At 39.0% G+C, this 23,589-nt stretch overlaps 1 protein-coding gene across 1 annotated transcript; it reads left to right on the top strand.

The window, feature by feature from the left end:
• Window positions 1-20,942: 20,942 nt before the first annotated feature.
• On the top strand, window positions 20,943-21,700 carry LOC111921907 (uncharacterized). The gene is made up of 2 exons (XM_023917478.2): window positions 20,943-21,141; window positions 21,282-21,700. Exons 1-2 carry the CDS (start codon window positions 20,943-20,945, stop codon window positions 21,698-21,700), a joined length of 618 nt encoding a protein of 205 aa, XP_023773246.2.
• The last annotated feature ends 1,889 nt before the right edge of the window (window positions 21,701-23,589 follow it).

Raw genomic sequence — 23,589 nt, 5'->3', positions numbered from 1 at the left:
CTCCAGTGGCGAGGAGCCGGGCGTTTTAGCTGACAGCAGAAGAGGCACGCGCCGCACCCGATGTGGTGACGAGTATGATTCTTTCTCTCTATTTTATTGTATGATGTTATGTTATTGATTTGTGCTCTGTGTATATGCATTAGGATCGTTCCATGTGAATGGTATTCCGGTTCAGGTGTTGTTCGACTCGGGTGCCACCCGATCATTTGTTTCCCTTGCGCTTAGCAACAGGTTTAATGAGTCCTCAGGCATGTTAGATTGCCCTTTAGAGGTAGAGATTGTCGATGATAGATCGGTGCGAGAATCAGCAGTGTTCAGGGATTGTGTTTTGAGGTTATTTGAGAAGCGTTATTTGGTGGATTTGGTTCCCATACCGTTGCGGGGGAACAAGGTGATTATAGGCATGGATTGGTTGAGCCCTAATGGGGCGGTGATAGATTGCGCACAACAGCTAGTGCGGGTCAGGACCCCAAGCGGGGGAGAGTCGGTGATCCACGGGTAAGGCGACGGTGAGCGAGGTTCCAGTGGTACGAGACTACGATGATGTGTTCCCGGAGGAGCTTCCTGAAATACCTCCGGAGCGCCAGGTAGAGTTCAGGATCGACCTAGTTCCTGGTGCGGCTCCGATAGCCAAGGCACCCTATCGGTTGGCTCCTCCTGAGATGCAGGAGTTGTCTACGCAGCTGCAGGAGCTGCTGGACAAGGGATTTATTCATCCGAGCAGTTCGCCATGGGGAGCCCCGATCCTGTTTGTGAAGAAGAAGGATGGGTCGCATCGGATGTGTATAGATTATCGGGAGCTGAATAAGGTAACGGTGAAGAACCGTTACCCACTCCCGAGGATTGATGATCTCTTTGATCAGTTGCAGGGAGCATCTTGGTTCTCCAAGATCGATTTGCGTTCAGGCTATCATCAGATGAGGGTTAGAGAGGAGGATATACAGAAGACCGCGTTTCGGACGCGTTATGGCCATTATGAGTTCGTGGTGATGGCGTTCGAGCTCACCAATGCTCCTGTCGCGTTCATGGACCTCATGAACCGCGTGTGCAGACCGATGTTGGATCAGTCTGTGATAGTTTTGTTGGATTAATGTCTAAGTCCATAACTATATTTGGTATGTACTTGACCCGACCCGGCATGGTCCATTTGGGTTGCACTTCACCGACACAATTTATATGGATAATCTTTTGAGAATAGTATGTTTATGATTAATATTAATATATTATAGGTTCTAATATATTAATATGGAATCATATTATTTAATTAGTATTGATCAAGAATTAATTTATAATTAATTAAGTGATCAAAAGGAACTAATTAAATATGGACTCTTATATGTATGGAATGGGCCAAGTTCATTTAGGTTGGGCTAAGCTTTCATGGATAGTCCATGGAGTGTTTAACCCATGGATCCTAGGAAATGAAAGGTCATGGGTATTAGGGTTTAACCCTAATCCTCCATACTATATAAAGATGTCCTTGGTTGGTGAAATGGGCACTAGTGTGGTACACTAAGAAGGGCTAGCCAATTTCACTAGAGAGAACCAAGTATCCATATTCTCTAAAGTCTTCCAAGGTGTCTTGGTGATTTGTGATTCCACTTGAGGCTTCCACACTATTGGGGCTAAGCTCTTAAAGCTTGAAGACATCAAGCTACATCAAAAGGTATGTCATCTAACTAGTACTTTGTAGATTAAGAACATCATAATATGCTAGTTAGGATTAAAGCCTTGGAAAGTTCTTATTTGCATGTATAATAGAGAAAACATAGATCCAAGGTTTATAGGGTTGCATGTACACCATAGGAGTGTTAGAATGCTCAAAACCCAACAGTGGTATCAGAGCCTAGGCTTGTTTTCTTGTTATACTTGCAAAACTGCTTAAAAAATCGAATTTCTTGCTGTCTGATCATCAGACTCGGCGAGTCCATCAGGAGACTCGGCGAGTCCATGCCTAAAAAGTGATGAAATCGATCTAACTCGCCGAGTTGGTTCATGCACTCGACGAGTTGGACCCCCAGACAGCATAAACTCGACTTTTTTGGCTGGAATTGGACTAGGAACATTACCCAAAGATGTTTTGGACTTATAAACTTGTTTTTGATGTGGTAATGTTCATGCTAATCCAATTTCAAAGATAATTGTCAATAGATTCATGTTTTGTATTAGTTTAAAGTGTTACTCTAATTACATGGAAAAGTTTGATTTGAATTATCTTGTTTATATGAGTTGCTTAGATTAATAGAAGTTATGTGAAATTGTTGTTTTCAATCCAAATTAATCTAAGAGTTGATTCTAAAATGTGTTTTGTAACTTGTCCTCAAGTTATATGAAAAATCACATTTAAGTTTCATAAAACTCATAAAAGTTGGCAATGGTTACAAAAGATGAAGAGTCTTGTCCTTAAGTTATGGAGGTTCAAGAGTCACTTCATTAATAAATAAATAAATAAAGTGTAACCTTAATTAATTTCATAAGTTATAAAATAAAGAAAAGTTAATTCTTTTATTAGTTTAAAGTCTTCCATAACTTGTCCTCAAGTTATGGAACTTGAAGAGTTTTTGGATTAAAACTACTTTAAACACATAGGTTATGGAATTAATTAGTTTTGAATAGTTTCAAAACTTGCCCTCAAGTTTTGGAATTTGAAAAGTTTTCACTTATGAATACTTTAATTCCAAGTTAGCCCCTAGAATTTTAAAGAGTTAAAATTCAACCCTTATACTTTATAATATTATAAGTTAATAAGGTGGGTATAAGGTTGTTGCCTATAAAATGGCAACTTAGGGTGTCCACTCTCACCCACCGCTTGCTTGACTGGTGGAGGGTCGTTAGCCGAACGGGTTTGACAGGACTATAATTCTCCCGTCATTAAAAGTATTAATGATAAATACTAAGTAACTAAACTCTTAATAATACCCAATCTTAGTTACTTAGGAAAATGTGAATAAGGTGCTAATCCATGAAATTACACTTTACACTTTGTCTAAGTCATTAGTGGAGCGTGTGTGGTTAACCGGCACACTAACCTGGACTTAACAAGGTAGGTAAAGGGTGACTTAATATTTATCATAGTATCTATGGAGCGTGTGTGGTTTACCGGCACATCGATTAAGGGGTAAACACTTAAGGGTACCAAGTAATTTGCATGGTTACTTCACACCTTGTTTTGTGATCCTCAGCATCCCAGTCACAAAACCTGAAGGGCACACTCGAGATTAAAACATGCCATTGAATAGTTCAATGAATCTCAAAGATCTAGGAGTTTCAAAAAACCAATTAAAACCTAATAATACATTTCGTTTATCTTGGTGGAAATTGGTGAATCGTCATTCACCTACCTTCAAATATTTTATAGCTTGGATTACGGCATACCTCTTCTAAGTTATAAAATAGTTTGTTGGGTCCTAGCCTTAATATTTCATATTAGGTGTCATATTATGGACTTTAAGATCAACAATCTTGAATATCTCCCAAAAGATGTCTGGTTTAGACATATATGATCTTCCCAAATCTCTTGAAACAAGCCTTCCTAAATGAAGATGATGTCCTATGGAAATCATACTTCATTCACCTCCTCCAATTATTCTCCCTAACCCACAAGTTCTTGGAAAAGTTTAAGGTCACTCAGGCCCTATTGGCAAGGCAAGGTCTAGGTGTGGTCACATCTTGGAGATGTAGTCACATATTGACAAGCCGGGAGAGTTGGGTGTCAAAGTCTTGAGAAAGTTGATGGTTCAATCACTTTCTAAGTCACATAGTGAGTTCCTTTGGGACACCTATGAAACAGGCTATGACAAGACCCTTAATGATCTTATCTATTTGTTAAGATCAACTTCCTTAAAACTTGATGGACATTGACAATAGTGACACAGGAAATCCCGGAAAGCATTCTCTTCCCAATGGAAAGGGATTGGCCATAGTCAACTCGGTTGACCAAATGGTAAAGAGAAAAGCTAAGTCTGTGATAGTCCCGTGTACCATTATCAAAGGGTCCATATGTTTATATTGCCAAAGGAAGGGGCATTGGTTGCGTAGTTGCCAAATTTACCTAAGGAAGTTAAAGTCAATAAGTTTGACTCTACTTCAGGTAAAGTCCACTATCTAACTCTGCTAAGTTTCGATTCTGAGATTCCTGATACATGATGTGACTGGGTCACATGGTGATGTTTTAAGAATCAAAGAAAGGTGAAGAAACTTAAAGAAAGAATATGCTGAATCTGATGGCGTAGATGGATTTCTATCGCATAGTTTGAAGATCGGATTCTTGAGCTACTTCTTAGGAGTTATGAGATATTGCTTAGGAGTAGATAACAACAAGTTTTCATATGGATTGTAAGGATAAGTTTTCCGTAAAGTTTTAAAATAAAAGAAAAATTTTGATCTTATTTATTTTAAAATATCCTTACAATGGCATTTGAGGAAAAATTGTTGCTTATATGATTCCATTAATAGCAAGAGTGGAAATATGAAATTGATTCTTTCATTTGTGGTAATGTCTAAATTTACCAAATAAGGAAAGATTCTCATCACCCAAGTCTCAATTGGACCAGAACTTGGAATCATGCAAGTTGTATAGCATGATGAATGAGAACTTTCAAGTTTGGAAAATTAAGACTAATTACTTGTTCACATGGATGTGTGAATCAAGTAAAGGACTAAGGGATCGAGTACACATTCTTGTGCACTGATTAAGTCCACCACAAAAGATTGATAAGATTATTCGTCATAGTTTACTAAAGCTCAGTAAATATGATTATACTTACAAGCTTAAGTGTAACTCTGAGACATTGGAAAAGGTTCCAATGTAAGGCAGAGCGAATAAGAAGAATCAAATTAGGCAGAAGGAAAGAAGTTTCTCAAATCTGAAAAGATGGGAGAGTACTTTAGTATCAGTTCTGTGATCATCTTAATGATTAAGAAACCATAGCACAATTAGTTCTCTAAGGAAATCTTAGTGCATTCTTATGACTAAGAAGAGGAACTTGAATTGTTGAAGTGGTTAAATCAAGAAGATGAGTCATACTTCGTTCCAAAAACAATTTTGAGAGTTATACTCCAAGATTGTAACTTGAGTGACATGTCTTAAAGAAGGTTTAAAACACTTGTCAAATGTAAGAGTAAAAGTTTTCTACTCTTGTACATTTGAAATTGGTAAGTTGTGATGTTTTGGATAAAACAAAGACCAACTAAGACCAATTGTGTGAAGTGTTTGTCTTGATTAGAATCCACACTATCTCTTGGATATTTGACAAGGGAGTCTTATAGGTCAAGAGGACAGTGGGAGTCTTAAAGGTCTTGAAAGTCTCAAGAACTAATCAAGAATAGAACCTGAAGTTCTTCACTAGCACACGACTTGCGGTTTATAACCTATCGTGTTGACATATTTTGTGCCCATTCCAGTTAAAGTTGGCTTTGCATATGAGTTCTTAGAGTTCTCAATTTGTTGCACAACAACTTGGAAGCAATGGCAGGCCCTTGAGCTGCCAGGTGGCAAGAAATTAAGATTGAGTTCAGTCCATATGAGTTTGGATTTGTCATTATCCCTGTCTTGTGACTATGGTTTTGATAATTCACATGGATAAGAACACATACACCATTAAATCTAAGTGTCATAAGGTTTCTCTCCAATTCATGAAAATGATGGTGAGGAAACACTTTCACTAAGTAGATTTTAGCTAGATAGCAATTGTGATATTTGCATTCTCAAAGTCGTTAGTGGAGCATGTGTGGTTTACCGGCACACTAACCTGGACTTGTGAGAAGTGGAAAAAGGTCTAACCATTATGATTACGGCATCCCTCTTCATAATTGTTTAGACACACAAGTGTGCTATCTAAGGGAATGTGTATGATTTTGATAAAGTCTTATCAAAACAATCTAGTATCAGGAATCTGAACTTTAGTAAGAAAGTCAGCCGATTTCTGAGTACATGTCAAAGCTAGTGGGAGCATAAGTGTTATGCTAATAATCATCATGTTAGTGGGAGCATGATAATTATGATAAGTATTGCAAGTTAGCAATGTTAATTATAGAAAACAAAAGTTTCAATTGGGAAAGAGTTGTTTTGCTATAATTAAAGGAGAGGAAATTATACTTCATCTCAAATCTATAAGCTTAGATCGTGGGGTTTTAATCATTTAGTCAAGGATATATATGAATTTCATGTTGGAATGGCTCAACATAAGGAAATTTTGTATATGAGTCCATTATTTGCGTTCTAAAATTCGATTATGATTACGGCATCCCTTTTCATAATCTGAATTATGAGAACTTGGCAAATTGAAATTGAAATATTATAGAAAAAGACTGGTTTAGTCTTTATGTGAGACATCATGAATCGATTCCCATATGCTTCGGATATAGGATCGATTACATGTGCTATATTCATCCTTTCTAAAATTTTCCAAATGCCTGGGGCATTAAGAAGGGAAAAGATTTAGAACTGGATATGACTAAAAGGATTAAACAATTGTCGAGGACAATCTAAGGTTTACCAAAGATTGGTTGCTCAAGGACAGTTGGAAGTATAGTGATAATTCTGGAAGGACCATATTGACATAGTCTATAAGGAGCCAACTCTTGTTCAGAAGTGATAAGTCAGAATGGAATCTGGAAATGTTTCAAAGTTAGATTTTTTTCAATCTGTTTAAGATTAGCAAACTTAATGCAAGAAGGATGTTTCCAAAGGAGTTGATCTCCTTTGGAATGCTCTGTAATGTTTGTTGTCAAGTCTTTATGACTTTGTGCATAATCATTACAAGAGGATCAATGCATATAAGTTTAGAATCTAACAGATTTCAGTAAATGGCATGAATTTGGAATTCTTGCATTTGCAGTAAGGATTTGGGACTGTGAAAAGAGAATCATTGAAGTTATGTTCAATTGATCTAGTTCACAAAGTAAAGATCATAGACAAACATAGTATGCATACTTGGTGTGTGGCATGACTAGTGTTTAGAAAACATAGTGTACATGCTTGGAGCATGGGACATCTATTGTTTTAAATTCAAGAATAAAGTTGATAGCTGAAATAGTATACAATGAATAATGTGTAATCATATGGTGATAAATAAAAGGTGTTTTATTTATGCTCATAAGTTTTGATACCATATTGGATTCAATTATTATTGTGTTTCACTTTGCATGTTTTGACTTCCCGAATAAACTAGGTTATTCTTCCGGAATGACTAAGTTATTCAAACCATCCACAGTTGGTCATATGTTGGAAGTAGATATGAATTAAGACTGTCATGGGTTGGCTTGTAGAGGCCTAAGGTGTTGGACAAAGGGCTACAACACTCATGAGTGTTCATAAGTTCTGAGTATTGGATTCAACCCGCGCTCATTGGAATCACTTCATGGATTTTATCACGAGTGATCATGAGACAATAATATCTTATATTCTTCAAACCTAGAGATATGAGTTGTTACTATGAGTTGGTTGTACATTGATTGCACGAAAACGCATTTGGTAACTCGGTGCTATAAAACGTGCCTTTGTGTATGATTCAACAAGTAGTAGAACAAGCCATATGAGTCGAAGTTTATCCATTCCTTTTACCTTCGGGATAAAAGCGATATCTTTGGGCCCCTCGATGATTTGATGATGACAAATGGAAGTGCTCGGCCGGGCCAGGACTGATTTGATTTGTTCAATTAGTCAGTCGTCATAAATCGGAAATCGGGAAACAACAAATGGACAGAGAGATTGATTATAATCCATGTCTCAGTCCATATGATATCTAGAATGGAGGAATATATGATCCCTTGTCTAAATGGACAAGTTCGTTGACAAGATCAGAGTTCGACAGTAGCTTTAAGAGCTACGATTGCCAGTTAGGTTTGAAGTCATACGCAATAATAGTTTTAGACTTATCCAAGTGGGAGACTGTTGGATTAATGTCTAAGTCCATAACTATATTTGGTATGTACTTGACCCGACCCGGCATGGTCCATTTGGGTTGCACTTCACCGACACAATTTATATGGATAATCTTTTGAGAATAGTATGTTTATGATTAATATTAATATATTATAGGTTCTAATATATTAATATGGAATCATATTATTTAATTAGTATTGATCAAGAATTAATTTATAATTAATTAAGTGATCAAAAGGAACTAATTAAATATGGACTCTTATATGTATGGAATGGGCCAAGTTCATTTAGGTTGGGCTAAGCTTTCATGGATAGTCCATGGAGTGTTTAACCCATGGATCCTAGGAAATGAAAGGTCATGGGTATTAGGGTTTAACCCTAATCCTCCATACTATATAAAGATGTCCTTGGTTGGTGAAATGGGCACTAGTGTGGTACACTAAGAAGGGCTAGCCAATTTCACTAGAGAGAACCAAGTATCCATATTCTCTAAAGTCTTCCAAGGTGTCTTGGTGATTTGTGATTCCACTTGAGGCTTCCACACTATTGGGGCTAAGCTCTTAAAGCTTGAAGACATCAAGCTACATCAAAAGGTATGTCATCTAACTAGTACTTTGTAGATTAAGAACATCATAATATGCTAGTTAGGATTAAAGCCTTGGAAAGTTCTTATTTGCATGTATAATAGAGAAAACATAGATCCAAGGTTTATAGGGTTGCATGTACACCATAGGAGTGTTAGAATGCTCAAAACCCAACAAGTTTTCATTGATCACATCTTGGTTTATTCCAAGACTCAGGAGGAGCATGAGGAGCATCTGAGAGAGGTATTGGAGACCCTGAGGAGGGAGAGCTTGTACGCCAAGTTCTCCAAATGTGAGTTTTGGTTGCGCGAGGTGCAGTTTCTTGGGCACCTCGTCAATCGGAACGGGATTTCAGTAGAACCGGCCAAGGTGGAGGCCGTGATGAGGTGGGAGGTTCCGAAGTCTCCATCCAAGATTCGGATTTTCCTAGGATTGGCAGGCTACTATCGGAGGTTCATTCAGGATTTCTCCAAGATAGTCGTACCCCTGACACGGTTAACTAGGAAAGCCGTGGTCTTTCGGTGGGGGCCTGAGCAACAGGCAGCGTTCGAGACTCTGAGGCAGAGATTGTGCGAGGCGCCGATATTAGCCCTGCCCGAGGGCGTGGAGGATTTTGTGATATATTGCGATGCGTCGATCTCAGGTTTAGGCGCAGTGTTGATGCAGAGGGGGCATGTCATTGCTTATGCCTCGAGGCAGCTTAAGCCTCATGAGGCGAACTACTCAACGCACAATTTAGAGTTGGGGGCGGTGGTCTTCGCCCTTAGTATTTGGCGGCATTACCTTTACTACCATTTACACGGACCACAAGAGTTTGAGGTACCTCATGGATCAGCCGAATCTGAAAATGAGGCAGCGTCGGTGGTTGGACGTGGTGAAGGATTATGATTGCGAGATCCTTTACCACCCGGGGAAGGCCAATGTGGTGGCCGATGCGCTTAGCCGCAAGGCGGCGCCGACCAGGGATGTTTGCATGAGGATGACTGTGGTGACTCCCTTGTTGGAGCAGATTCGGGAGGCTCAATAGGAGGCTATGAAGGAGGAGCATCAGAAGAGTGAGCGAATAGTGGGTCAAGTCACCTCCTTTGATTATAATAGCCGGGGGTTGTTGACACTACACCGTAGGGTGTGGGTGCCGTATCATGGAGGCGTGCGCCAGATCTTGATGGAGGAGGCGCGCAAATCTTGATTCTCTATTCATCCGGGGGCAACGAAGATGTATCGGGATCTTCGCCTGGACTATTGGTGGCCCTGCATGAAGCGGGATATGGCGTGGTACGTCGAGCGGTGTTTGACCTGCAGGAAGGTCAAGGCCGAGCATCAGAGACCGCACGGCAAGATGCAACCGTTGGATATCCCGTTGTGGAAATGGGAGGATATTACGATGGATTTTATCACGAAGCTTCCACGAACGGCGCGAGGAGTAGATTCGATTTGGGTCATCGTGGAACGGTTGACCAAGAGCGCCCATTTTATTCCGATTTCGGAGAGTATCTCGGCCGAAAAGTTGGCCGATATCTATATCAGGGAGATAGTGGCGCGGCACGGGGTGCCAGTGTCAGTGATATCAGATCGAGATGTGCGGTTCACTTCCAGGTTTTGGAAGAGGTTTCATGATGAGTTGGGCACTCGTCTGCATTTTAGCACCGCTTTTCACCCACAGACGGATGGTCAGAGTGAGCGGACCATCCAGAATTTGGAGGATATGTTGTGGGCATGCGTGTTAGATTTCGGTGGTAGCTGGGATACCTATCTTCCTTTGGCTGAGTTCTCGTACAACAACAGCTATCACGCGAGTATTGATCGTCCCCCATTCGAGATGTTGTACGGTCGGAGGTGCAGGACCCCGATATGCTGGGGTGAAGTTGGCCAAATGGTCATGGGGAGCACCGAGGTGGTGCTCAAGACGACCGAGAGAATCAAGCAGGTTCGGAGCAGGCTTCAGACTGCGCAGAGTCGGCAGAAAAGTTACGCCGACAAGCGTCGATCAGACCTGGAGTTCCAGGTCGGGGATATGGTTCTCCTTAAGGTGTCGCCTTGGAAAGGCGTCATTCGATTCAGGAAGCGGGGCAAGTTGGGCCCGAGATTCATTGGACCGTTCAGGGTTGTAGCCCGGGTGGGCAAGGTGGCATATAGGCTGGATCTGCCAGCCGAGCTCAGCCAGATCCACAACACCTTCCATGTCTCCTAGCTACGGAAGTGTCTCGTGGATGATTCAGCGGTGGTGCCATTAGAGGATATACAGGTTGATGACATCCTGAATTACATTGAGCGCCCAGTCGCAATTCTCGACCGGAAGTCGAAGGATCTAAGGAACAAGAGGGTGGAGCTAGTGAAAGTGCAATGGCAGCACCGCAAGGGTTCAGAATGGACTTGGGAGCCGGTGGAAGAAATGATGGAGCATTACCCCGAGCTGTTTCAGGATCGAGCGGCTGACTTCGAGGACGAAGTCTAAAATAAGTGGGGGAGATTTGTAGCACCTGGTTCCTGGTACGTAAAATTTATTCTAGTAATTGTCATTTTAGCCATGGACTCGGCGAGTTGTAGGTCCGACTCGCCGAGTAGGGACGCGGTCCGGGGGCACGTTTAAGTTGGTGACTCGGCGAGTCCATATTCTGGACTCGGCGAGTCACCGCTGTCTGTTGAAACCCTAAATTTCAAGGGTTTGCACCCTATTTAAACACTCATTTCCGCCCCAACCTCGCCCCCATTCACTCTCAGAGCTCCCAACATCGTCTTTGCCCTTTTTCCTTGTGAGATTGAAGTGTTTTGGGTGTGTTCTTGAAGTTTTTGAGGAGAAAGAGGAGTAGATCAAGAAGAGGAGAAGGAGTCCAAGCATTTTTGTGACATCTCAACGTTTTCCTTGAGGTATAGCTCGTTTCCCCTCTGTTTTCAAGCTTGTAGTCCCTAATAGCTTCATGAAAGTCCTTTTTAAGCCATTCTTCAAGCTTGTTTGTGCTTGGTGGGTTGTAATAAGTTGTTAGCCTTTAGATCTAGGCATGATTTAGTCTCTGGAGCTTGGATCTACTGCCTTTATGGAGTCATATTGCATGAAAGTCCTAGATCTACCCCTTTTGGTGCACTTTGAGCCCTAAAACCTTCATTGGTGATTATCTACACGTAAAGTTGGAAACTTTACGTGTAAACCAGGCCCTAGGAACCCAGATCTACGAATGGCATGGATTGGATTCAAGCAAAATCGCATGTATAGTTTTTGCATGAGGCAGACTCGGCGAGTCGTTCATCTAACTCGGCGAGTCGGGTCGCGAGTCCCCGAGTTGTTCCCCTTTTTGTGTTGTGAGTTGGAGTGGTGAGTCATAGGGTATGACTCAGTGGGTTGGAAGTCAGACTCACTCATGAAGTCACTCAGCGAGTCATTGCAACGACTCGGCGAGTTCACGGCAATCTCCTTGTCTCAAGAACAACTCGGCGAGTTGTTCATACAACTCGGCGAGTCATAACTTAGAGTGTTCTTCGGATGAAGATGAACTCGGCGAGTTGTTCATACAACTCGGCGAGTAGGATGAAGGACTATTGGCCTTGGTTATAGAAGGAAGACTCGTCGAGTCTACGCTTAACTCGACGAGTAGAGACGGACTTATGGTCAGACTAAAGGAAAGGGACTCGGCGAGTTGGCTAGCCAACTCGGCGAGTCTGGTCAACTGGCAGTTGACTGTGACTTGACTCATGACTTGTTAAGGGTAAATGGACAATTTACCCTGAGGGCGGTTAGCAGTAATTGATTAAGTGTTTGGTGGGAATTACAGTCGGAGGATTTCCGAAGCAGCAGCAGCAACAGACAGACAGACCTTTCCCACACAGATCAGCAGCTACTTCGAGGTGAGTTACCTTCCAGTAGCGGTGGGTCTAAGGCCACAATGCCGGACCACCAGTAGGAAATGTATGATAGATGATTGTCTTTGTGATATCATCTAGGTTTGCTACTACCTGATATGTTACATGCTAGCATGATATGTTACATGTGATAGTAATAGAGTTCGGTTGTTAGGACCGAAGGGTAGTCAGACACCCCAGATACGTCTGACAGTATATGATGATATGTTTGCATGCTGGCTTTTTACGTTATATGCGATAGAGGTAGTAGGAGGGGACTAGTCCCCGAGTTCGGTCGTTAGGACCGAAGGGTAGTTCAGGCACCCCAGATAGATATGTCTGATAATATGTTATGTTATGATATATGTGATAGTAGCAGTAGGGGTGAAATAGTCCCCGAGGTTCGGTCGTCAGGACCGAAGGGTAGTCAGCACCCCAAAACGACGTGACATGGGTAGTCAGCACCCCAGAATGGCTTGACACGGGTAGGTCGGCACCCCAGAAATGCCCGACAATACGTATGATATGTGATTGTATGTTATGCGGTACGATGGGGGAACTCACTAAGCTTCGTGCTTACAGTTTTCAATTTTGGTTTCAGGTACCTCTTCATCGAAGGGGAAGGAGCTGGCGCGGTAGCAGCCCATCACACACATGTTTCGTATTCCGCATCATGAGACCTTCTTGGGGATTTGTACTCTGACATTTTTATGTTATTGAAATGCTTTTCCAGACATGCGTTATCCTTATAAAATGTTATGACCAGTAAACGTTTTATTCGAATGTTTTGCTAAATATATGTTTTCAAAAATGAAAATTTTGGCTCGTATTTTGGGGTGTTACAAGGAATTAATTTGGTGACTTAAAGAGATTAATTGAATAAAGGGGCATAAACTGTCAATTGTATGATAGTTGTACTTTGGGCTATAATCCCTTATGGATAAGGGGTGGACGATTTCTAGGGCTTAGGATAGGCTTAGAATTCGTCCAAGGCTTATCAATTAGGGTATTGGATTGCTTAGGGCCTAAGCTATCCAATTAGGGTTTAAGGATGAAACCCTAGGAGCCTCACTAGTATAAATAAACCCTAAGGGTCAAGGGAAATCGGCACCTATGCTCTAGAAGAAACCTGGCCGATTCTTGATCCTCTCTCCTCTCTCTCAAATCATCCTCTTGCTAGTTGGTGTTTGTAAGCCATTAGAGGAGTGACAATTGTGACTCTAAAGCTCCAAGGACAAGAAGATCAAGCAAGTGATTCAAGGTAATCTTCTAATTCTGATTTCTTATTGTTATTATACTCTATTAGCCATTAGAAGTCTTGGATTCAATGTATGTTCAATTAGAGAAACCTAGATCCAATCATTAGGGTTCGCATGTGCACATAGGAATGTTCATATGGCTAAAACCCATCAGTATCAACATACTTCCCATTTGTTTCTTTCATTGGGTAGTTAGTTAGTTATATCAAAGTACGAAAAGAAAGAGTATGTTGTATGTAATGTTATAATATAATATCCTCATAAGAGGTATCAACATACTACTTGCTATTTTATCTCCATTTTTTTATCGAGACTAATTCACCGCTTAATTATGTTGTGTAGATTAAGCTATGCTGAAAGTATTTCACAAAAAATTGTAAATTTTCTTTTAAAGAAAAATAAATAAAATAAATCTTGAGTTCTTAACAAATAAATTTATCTTTGTTAACGATTGTTTTCACACACATATTGATAGTATTGTGATTGTTTCAACTTCATTAATGAGTCTAATTGAGTTTGCAGGAACTATAGCAAAAAAAGACGTTGAAGGCTTCCGACCCCCGCAAAGCTGGGGTCACTTCTCTAGTTATTATTATTATTATTATTTTAATATATGAAAACCGTCTTTTAATACTACCAAATTTCTTATAAGTAGTGTAACAATTGTAAATTTGGGATTATAAGTTTTAACTTTTAAGTGAAATTTATTATAAAATAATTTTATTTTGAAAGTTAAATAAAATAAAATAATTAAGTTTGTTGGTGATTTTAGTGTTATCAATATGTTTTAGTGTAGTTGTTATAAATATTGAGATAAACTGAGTTCTATTTCACTTACCGAGGTTGGAGGTGTGGGGTGCACACTCGGAGTGATAAATGTGAGCTTGAAATACGGTGGTCTGGGGGCAGCGCCCTTAGCAGGGTCCAAGGGGCAGAGCCCTTGGTGGTGGTTCTTAGTTATTTCCAATCTGTTGGTATCATATATGAAATAACTGCTCCATATAATCCTTAACAAAATAGGATTTATAAAAGGAAAAATAGAGTTCTAAAGGAAATGGTGTACTCTATGTTGTCGTACTCAGGTTTAAGTGATGGATTCTAGGGGGAAGCTATGCTAACTATATGTTATCTTCTGAATAGAGTTCCAAACAAGAGGAACAAAATAACTCCTTATGAACTTTGGTACAAAAGGAAACCAACCTTAAGATATCTTAGAGTTTGGGGTTGTTGGACTGTTGTGAGGCTGACTAAACCAAAGATGAAGACTTTGGATGAAAGAGGTATTGATTGTATCTTTATTGATATGCTGAGCATTCCAAGGCTTATAGGTTTTATGTTATTGTACCTAAAGCTTCTGCTTCAATTAACACTGTTATAGAATAAATAGATACAATATTTGATGAAAATCGATTTTCTTCCATACCTAGACCAAAGGACATAGTTCCTAGTTCCAGTGGAACCACCAAGGAAGTTGTACATGATTCATGAATCACCTGAGCTTAGAAGAAGTAAAAGAAAAAGGAAAGCTAAATCATTTGGCAATGATTTTTAGCTTTACCTAGTTGAGGGTTCTAGAGATGAGATTGCATGTCACTACTCATATTGTTTTAGTATTGAAGACGATCCTAAAACATATGATAATGTAATGAAATATCAAGATGTTGCTTTCTAGAAAGAAACAACAAATGATAAGATCGACTTTATTATGGGAAATAATACTTGGGTGTTGTCTGATCTTCTTCCTGGATGCAAAACTTTGGGTTGCAAGTGGATATTTAAAAGGAAGATGAAACTTGATTGATCAATTAACAAGTTCAAAGCTCGATTGGTTATTCAAGGATTTAGACAAAGACCTGACATTGGCTACTTTGACACTTATGCTTTAGTTGCTCATATTTCTTCCATTAGACTGCTGATTGCCTTGGCAACAATTCATAATTTGGTCATTCACCAAATGGATGTTTAAACAACATTCTTAAATGGTGATTTAAAAGAAGAGGTATATATAAAAACCTGAGAGTTTTATTATGCCTGGCAATGAGCATAAGGTGTGCAAATTGGTTAAATCGTTGTATGGGCTGAAACAAGTACCTAAACAATGGCATCAAAAGTATATAGTAAATTTGATGAGTCTGGTAAAGGAGTGATCATATACTTATATGTAGATAATATGTTATTCTTTGGTACTAATCAAAGGCAAGTTGACATGACCAAAGAGTTTTTATCATCTCAGTTCTCCATGAATGATATGGGGGAGACAGAAGTGGTTCTTGGAATAAGAATCAAGCTTGAACATCAAGGAATATCAATTTCACAGTATCATTACATTGAGAAAGTGCTTAATAAGTTTAGTTATTAAGATTGTTCTTATGTGAGTACTCTTATTGACCCAAGTATGAAACTTATGCCAAATAATGGTGAAGCAGTTTCTCAACTTGAGTATTCAAAGGTTATTGGGTGTTTAATGTATGCTATGACCATCATAAGGCTTGATATTACATTTTATATAGGAAATCTAAGTAGATTTACTATCAATCCTAGTACTCATCACGACAAGCAGTAATGAGGGTGTTTAAGATATATCTTAAGAAAACCATGGATTATATATTGAATTATGTAGGGTTTCCTTTAGTCATTAAAGGATATTCAGATGCTAGTTAGATTACAAATATTATGGACTACTCTTTTACAAGTGGGTGGGTGTTTCTTCTCGGTGAGGGTGCCATTTCATGGGATTCTAAGAAACAAACATGCCTCACAAATTCAACTATGGAATCTGAATTTGTAGCCCTTGCAACTGTTGGAAAAGAAGCATAATGGTTAATTAATTTGATCTATGAAATTCCTTTGTGGCCAAAGCCTATATCACATATTTCTATTCACTGTGATAGTGCTGTCACCTTGGCAAAAGCATATGACCAAGTTTATAATGGAAAGTCATGGCATTTAGGTGTTAGGCACAACATGATATGTGAGATCATTACTCATGGTATCATTTATCTAAAGTTTGTTCGATCTCAACAAAATTTAGCTGATCACTTGACAAAAGGGTTAGCTAGAGACTTGGTAAAGAAGTCAATTATAGGGATGAGTTTAAGGCCTACTTGATATCTCTATGGGTGAGATACCTAATTCCCTTCTAATACAATGTTAGAAGTTGAATTCAATGTGGAAAGCTTGCTTATGGAGATTGGAGAACATTATGTTTTCATCCCTAGGTATGTGCTTATAACCAGTAGAGTTAAAGTAGGTTGATTAAGTTCTTAATAGTTTCTTTTGAAAAAGTGCATTAACAAGTGCATGATATAGAAGGACTACCTATATAAGTGTGAAGTGCTGCCACTTCAGAAAGCTAGGGCTAGGATTTTGTGAACGCATGAATGGATAGGGACACATGAATGTAATAGTGTCCAATATGAAACATTATATATTGTGTTTAACTTATGTGTATAGTATCTTCTGTAACACTCAAATATTTCGACCAAAATTTTCATTTTAAAAATTCCCAAAAAAACATAGTTTTTAAGACCATATCATGTCAAATATATTTGTCAAATACATAACACCACAAAACAAAATAATAATATCCCAGAATCCACAAATATCCCATCAGCAGACGAGTATGTACAATCATGCCGACGCCTTCCCACGATCCTGATATGTACATGAAGCACATTTACACAAACACTGTAAGCACGAAGCTTAGTGAGTTCCCCAAAATACAACGTACACAAAATAATGAGCCTCTCATGGCTGTATCACAATAAGGACCCTTCAGTCATGTGTCTCAGTGAAGACCCTCCGGTCTTACATCTCGGTATGGACCCTCTGGTTATAACTCAATATATACATAAAATCATATAACAACATAAGTCACAAAGACAGAATTCATAAAACACATATCTAAGTATAAGCAAATAAGACTCTCTGATTAATAATACAAATAAGACCCTCCGGTTAATACATGCATCACCACATAGGTAAGTATAGAGAGAAGATTCACCTATCGTAGAAAAGCAAGTCACCTCGCACCCGAACTGTCGGTCTAGACTCCTCCTAAACGTGCCACTTATAACTCTAATTAATAATAATGTCAATAACCCCGAATTGCTAGACCAAGCCCCTCAACTAAATCTCAAAAGGGTAAAAGAGCATTTTGCCCCTCCTTGATCAAAAGTCCTCAAATTGACCAAAAACTCAAAAGTCAACGAAAGTTAGCACCAACGCGTACGCTGGGCGTACAACCCTCTATGCTGGGTGTAAAGCTGCCAAAGCATGCGGCGAGGACTCTCCACCCTACACTGCGTGTAGCTGGGAGTACGTACGGCGTACTCCTCAGTTTCTCGCTTCTCACTTCTTTTGGTCTTAACCCGTTAAGACAAACATTCCTACCATGGATCTGGGCTAAATAAGACCTATTCCTCCATAAAGTTACTAACTTTAAGCCTTTTCATGGCTAGTCAAGACCCAATCTCAAAAACTTTATTTTTCTCACACAAAAGGTCATACAACTCATGCATGAAGATATTAAACCGTCCAAACACTCATTTTTATTGACTAGAACACTCTAATACACCTAAAAGGACAAAATAATAGCTCTGGAGTTCACAGCTCACATCCACAAGCTATCCTTCCTTCAAGGTTCCTTCTTCACCAAAAGCTTCACAATAACACTCAAATGAGCCACAAGCACTCACACAAGCTATGTAAATAGGATTAGGGTTTGGAGGGGGTTGGAGGCTGATAATGGTGGCTAGAAATGAGGCCATCATGTTCTTTAAATAGGGACACAAGAAGATATTAGGGTTCCATTCTGAGCCTAGTACGCCCAACGTATCCCCTGGTACACCCAACGTACCAGGTGGCCTCCGCATCCATAATACGTGCATGAGTACGCTGAGCGTGCACATGTGTACGCCCTGCGTACTCAAATGCCACCTTTTTCACAATAAGGACTAGTCTTGTCATACACATAAACGATTAAGGTTAAGAAGTTATACCTCCTTTTGGGGATGTTACATCTTCAATTATTCAAATGAGTTAAAGGTTTCAATCCTTATGACACACTGATTCTCTAGTATTTGAAATATGCATTATACTAATGTGAAAATTCAATCTTAAAGATATTTTCATTTATGCATGAGGTTGTTTTGTCTTTACTTTTAGTTAATTAAGGATTACACTAAAATGGGGGAGGAATGTTGGTGATTTTAGTGTTATCAACATGTTTTAGTGTAGTTGTTATTAATATTGAGATAGACTGAGTTCTATTTCACTCACCGAGGTTGGAGGTGCATGGTGCACACTCGGAATGATAAATGTGAGCTCGAGATATGAGGGTCCGGGGGCAATGCCCTTGAAGGGCTTGAGGAAGCCCCTTGAAACCTAAATGAGTTTCTATATCATGAAGGAGTCCAGTTATGCAAATTCTCACCAAAAATAGGTTGTGACATCATGATGATGTCAAATTCGGTTATGTCTAAATAACTATATGTTCAACCATCATTTTGGCGTCAAAATTGCATGTAACCACCATTAACTACCTTTCCATCTTGTATAAGAACATATTACATGTTCTAGAAAAGGGGCTACATTTTTATATACTCGAAATTTATTCATCACATTCACTCTATCTCTTAAGAACACATCAAACAAATGTATTTTGTGTTTCTCAATTTGAATTAGGCATGTAATTCGGATTGGTTTTTGTTATTGGATTATCCCATTTCTGAATTCGTATACCCCAGACAAAAAGGGACAAATTACAGATTTTGAAAAGTGTTTGAAAAACATGATCCTAAAAATTATCCAAGTTTAATAATTGTTATTTTGATTCCCTAAAACTAACAAAGTTAACTTATTATAATTGAATAAAAAATTTCGACTATACTTAATTCAAAGTTAATTAATTTGTTAGGTAGAATTTGAAGTCAAAAGTTTTGAGATTGTGAGTTTTGGAATGATTGCCTTATAAGGCTCGATCTCAATCATATTTTTACGAGTTGTATCTATTTTACGTTTGAGTTTTAACATTTTCTTTGACCTTTTTACTTTTAGATTTGGTTGTAATGGATTATGGATGTGAATTTCGTTTTTGTTTCCACAACCAAGCGCTTCTATATGTAAATAATAATCGAATATTATCTAATATGAGACAGTTAAAATGTCTATATAATAGATGAATATAATAGATCACTTACAGGAAGTAACTATAATTTTGAAAGTTTTAGGAGGTAAAATATCTCCGCATCTATATAATCTAATTTTCTAAGTAATATCCATGTAAAATTATTAGGTGTACCTTCAAAGACTTCGTGCTCTAACGACACAAGTTCATGTTTTGGTATATTTCTTCAAATGTTGGATTGATTAGGCAAATTTGGTTGTATGAATATCACTATTACTTATATAAAAGTAATATTTAACTACAAGACAATTTAAACCCACCTTATTAAAACCTAATTATCTCCTGATTCGTATTTGAAGGCTAAATTGAAGTTCCTAAAAAACGAGATTAAGAAATGGCGAGCCAGTGACTACCCCAAAGAGGTAAAGGAACTGCATGATACAAAAAAGAGAGTATATGATATTGATCTGGCGGCGGAAGAACGCGAACTCACTGAATCCGAGATAGCAGAAAGAAGGGCAGGATTTCAAAGAATACTTGAATTGGAAAAATTGGCTGTCTTGGATATCAAACAACGGGCAAAAATTAAATGGATTATTGATGGTGACGAAAACACAGCCTTCTTTCACAGATTCGTAAACAACAAGAGGAGGAAAAGCAAAATTTCAGGCTTATTAATTGATGGAGTATGGGTTACTGAGCCTGAAGCAATAAAATCAGGGATTTTTAGTTTTTACCAGGAAAAGTTCCAAGAAAGATGGGCCTCTAGACCCAAGTTCAGCAGCAGTAAATTTTCTTCTATTGATCCAACCACTCGAGATAGCCTTGAAAGTCCATTCACGATAGAAGAGATAAAAGAGGCAATATGGGCTTGTGGGAATGAAAAAGCTCTAGGGCCGGATGGATATACGTTCAAGTTCATTAAAAGGTATTGGGACATCTGAAAAGATGACATTGTGAAAGCAGTCAAATATTTTGAACGTTTCGGTGTAATTAGCAGAGGATGCAATGCCTCATTTCTCCCCCTCATCCCTAAGATAAAGGACCCTTTAAAAATCGGCGACTACAGACCAATTAGCCTCATTGGCAGCTTATATAAAATCATTGCAAAATCTCTCTCTGCTAGACTGGCAAGGATCATTGGTTTATGTATCGGAGAAGAACAATCGACATTTGTGGCGGGAAGGAATATCCTAGACGGCCCCCTAATAATAAGCGAAATGTGTTCCTGGGCTAAGAAGATAAATGAAAAAATGCTCCTCTTCAAAGCTGATTTCAACAAAGCCTTTGACACTGTAAATTGGGAATATTTGGATCATGTTCAAATGCAAATGGGATTTGGACAAAGATGGAGAGGGTGGATTCAAGGCTGCTTAAGATCCTCAAGTGCGTTGATTCTAGTCAATGGTTCACCTACCGATGAATTCGAATTTAGCCGTAGAATAAGACAAGGTGATCCTCTCTCACCATTCTTATTCATAATAGCCATGGAAGGGCTTAACATCGCGATGAAAGAGGCCACAGGAAAAGGAATTTTCAATGGAAAAACATCCCAAATAGTGCCCTATGTGTGTCGCATCTGTTCTATGCAGACGATGCACTCTTTGTGGGGGAATGGAGTGAGGAAAACATCAAGAACTTGGCTAGAATCCTCCGGTGCTTCCATGTGTCTTCTGGGCTTCAAGTGAACTTCTCCAAATCGAGAGTATTTGGCATCGGGGTTGACCATCGCGAAGTTGAAACCCTTGCAAAACCCCTTGGATGTGAGCCAGCCAAGCTTCCATTTACTTACCTTGGAGTTCCCATCGGGGCAAATATGAAACTATTAAAGAATTGGAAACCGGTAATCGAAAAATTACAAGCTAGACTGTCTACATGGAAATCGAGATCCTTATCGCTTGGGGGTCGACTAACACTAGCGAAAGCTGTCCTTGGCAGCATTCCAACTTTCTATTTTTCCTTGTTTGTTGCTCCTGCAGGTGTTATCAAGACTTTGGAGAAGATAAGGTGAAGATTCATATGGGGGGGGAGCAGATGAGAAAAAACATATCAACTGGGTGGCATGGGACAAAGTGACCGCTCCCAAGAAGAACGACGGGCTGGGATTAGGCTCGCTTAAAGCCTTCAACCTGTCCCTAATCGTAAAGTGGTGGTGGAGGCTGAGATTTGAAAAAGCAAGTTTATGGTCCAAAGTCATAAAAGGGATCCACAACCTTCATAATAAACCTACTGCCACCATGTCTAAAAAAACTTTACCTGGAGTATGGAAAAACATCACCGGGGTTCAAGAAGAATTGGCAAATCTGGGAATCGACATAAATGATATAATCTTAAAAAAATTGGTAACGGAGATGACACCATGTTCTGGAAAGGCAGATGGATTGGAGATGCAACATTACAGGAATCCTTCCCAGAATTATACAAGTTGGAACGAAAGAAGCGGTGCAAAATCAGTGAACGTATCAAACAAGGAGACACCAGCTGGGACTGGAAAACAAGCCCGACTCTCACGGTGCAGCAAAGCGAGGTTGACACACTCCTCAACTTGGTCTGCAACTTTCAATTGAATTCTCGGAGAGATGAGTGGATATGCAACATTTCAAATGATAAGGTATTTCATGTAGAAGCACTTAGATCAAAAATTGATGGGAGGAATACATTGACACCAGCAGGGGAAGGTCTAATCAATTGGATTCATGAAGTCCCGTTAAAGGTAACTTGTTTTATGTGGAGGGCATCTATGGACCGTATACCAACTGCCACCGCCCTGCTTAAACGTGGGGTGCAAACCGTGACTCCCATATGTTCCTACTGCGAATTGGAAGATGAAGATGTCAACCATGTAATTCTAAGATGCCCAATGGCTGTCAAGGTATGGGAATGGGTATTCATATGGTGTGGGCTTGGTGAAAGAAAATTTGTGACAATCGAGGAGCTTGAGAAATTTCTATCACAGTGGGGAACATGTCCAGTTAAACAAAAAAACTTAATTACCATATGTTATGGAACGGCTTGGCTCATTTGGAAAACAAGGTGTGATTGGATCTTCAAGAAGATTCGTACCTCCCCCACCAAAGTGACGGATATGGTGATATCCATAGTATATTCATGGATAAAGCACAGGAGAGTCAATTGTAATTATAATTGGGTTGAATGGTGTACTAACCCCTTTCTCTGTATGTAATTCTCTTGTCTAAAACCTTGTAATTACCCCTATAGCACCTTGCTAGGGGTTTTTCTTTCATTAATAATATTTGCCGGTTCCAAAAAAACATATTGAATAAAAAAAATAACAATCCATTTCAGAACTGCTCTTGACATTGATTATGGAATATTGTTTATGTTTTAGACACTGTAATTGAGATTTTTGGGTTCTTTAAGCTAACTACAAATTGATGTAGGCCCTACTAAACAAGATACTAACCTAAATATAACAAGGGGCAGTACGCAAACCTATTTTATCTGAACAAATCAGAGACATTACGTACTTGAGATGTTTGAATTCCCTTTAAATAGGGGCTTATAAATACATAGATTGGTAAGATTTGTCGATTTTGTCCGAAACAACCTATTCTGAGTTTGATAGTTATTTTTGTAAAATATAAAAATGTTCGACGTATATATATACTCAAGAAACAAATGGTATATTTTTGAGAAATTAAATATCTTCCTATATTTTATTCCCACTTATCTTCCTATCAAATCAAATGTTGATGTGACACATTTAATGAAATTGATAATATTTTAGTCCATTTATCATCTTTAATATGCGTAGGAGGATAGTAAGAATAAAATATAGAAGGATATTTAATTTAATTTTTTTTTGTTTGTAATTATCCCCTAATTTACTTTTAATTAATAGAAAATACATACACATAACATAACACCCAGCCGCTGCAC

The sequence above is a fragment of the Lactuca sativa genome, chromosome 8, assembly GCF_002870075.4.
Source record: "Lactuca sativa cultivar Salinas chromosome 8, Lsat_Salinas_v11, whole genome shotgun sequence".
Classification (NCBI taxonomy): domain Eukaryota; kingdom Viridiplantae; phylum Streptophyta; class Magnoliopsida; order Asterales; family Asteraceae; genus Lactuca; species Lactuca sativa.
Note: the sequence above shows the minus strand (reverse complement) of the source record. Positions and strands in the feature narration are given on the sequence as shown.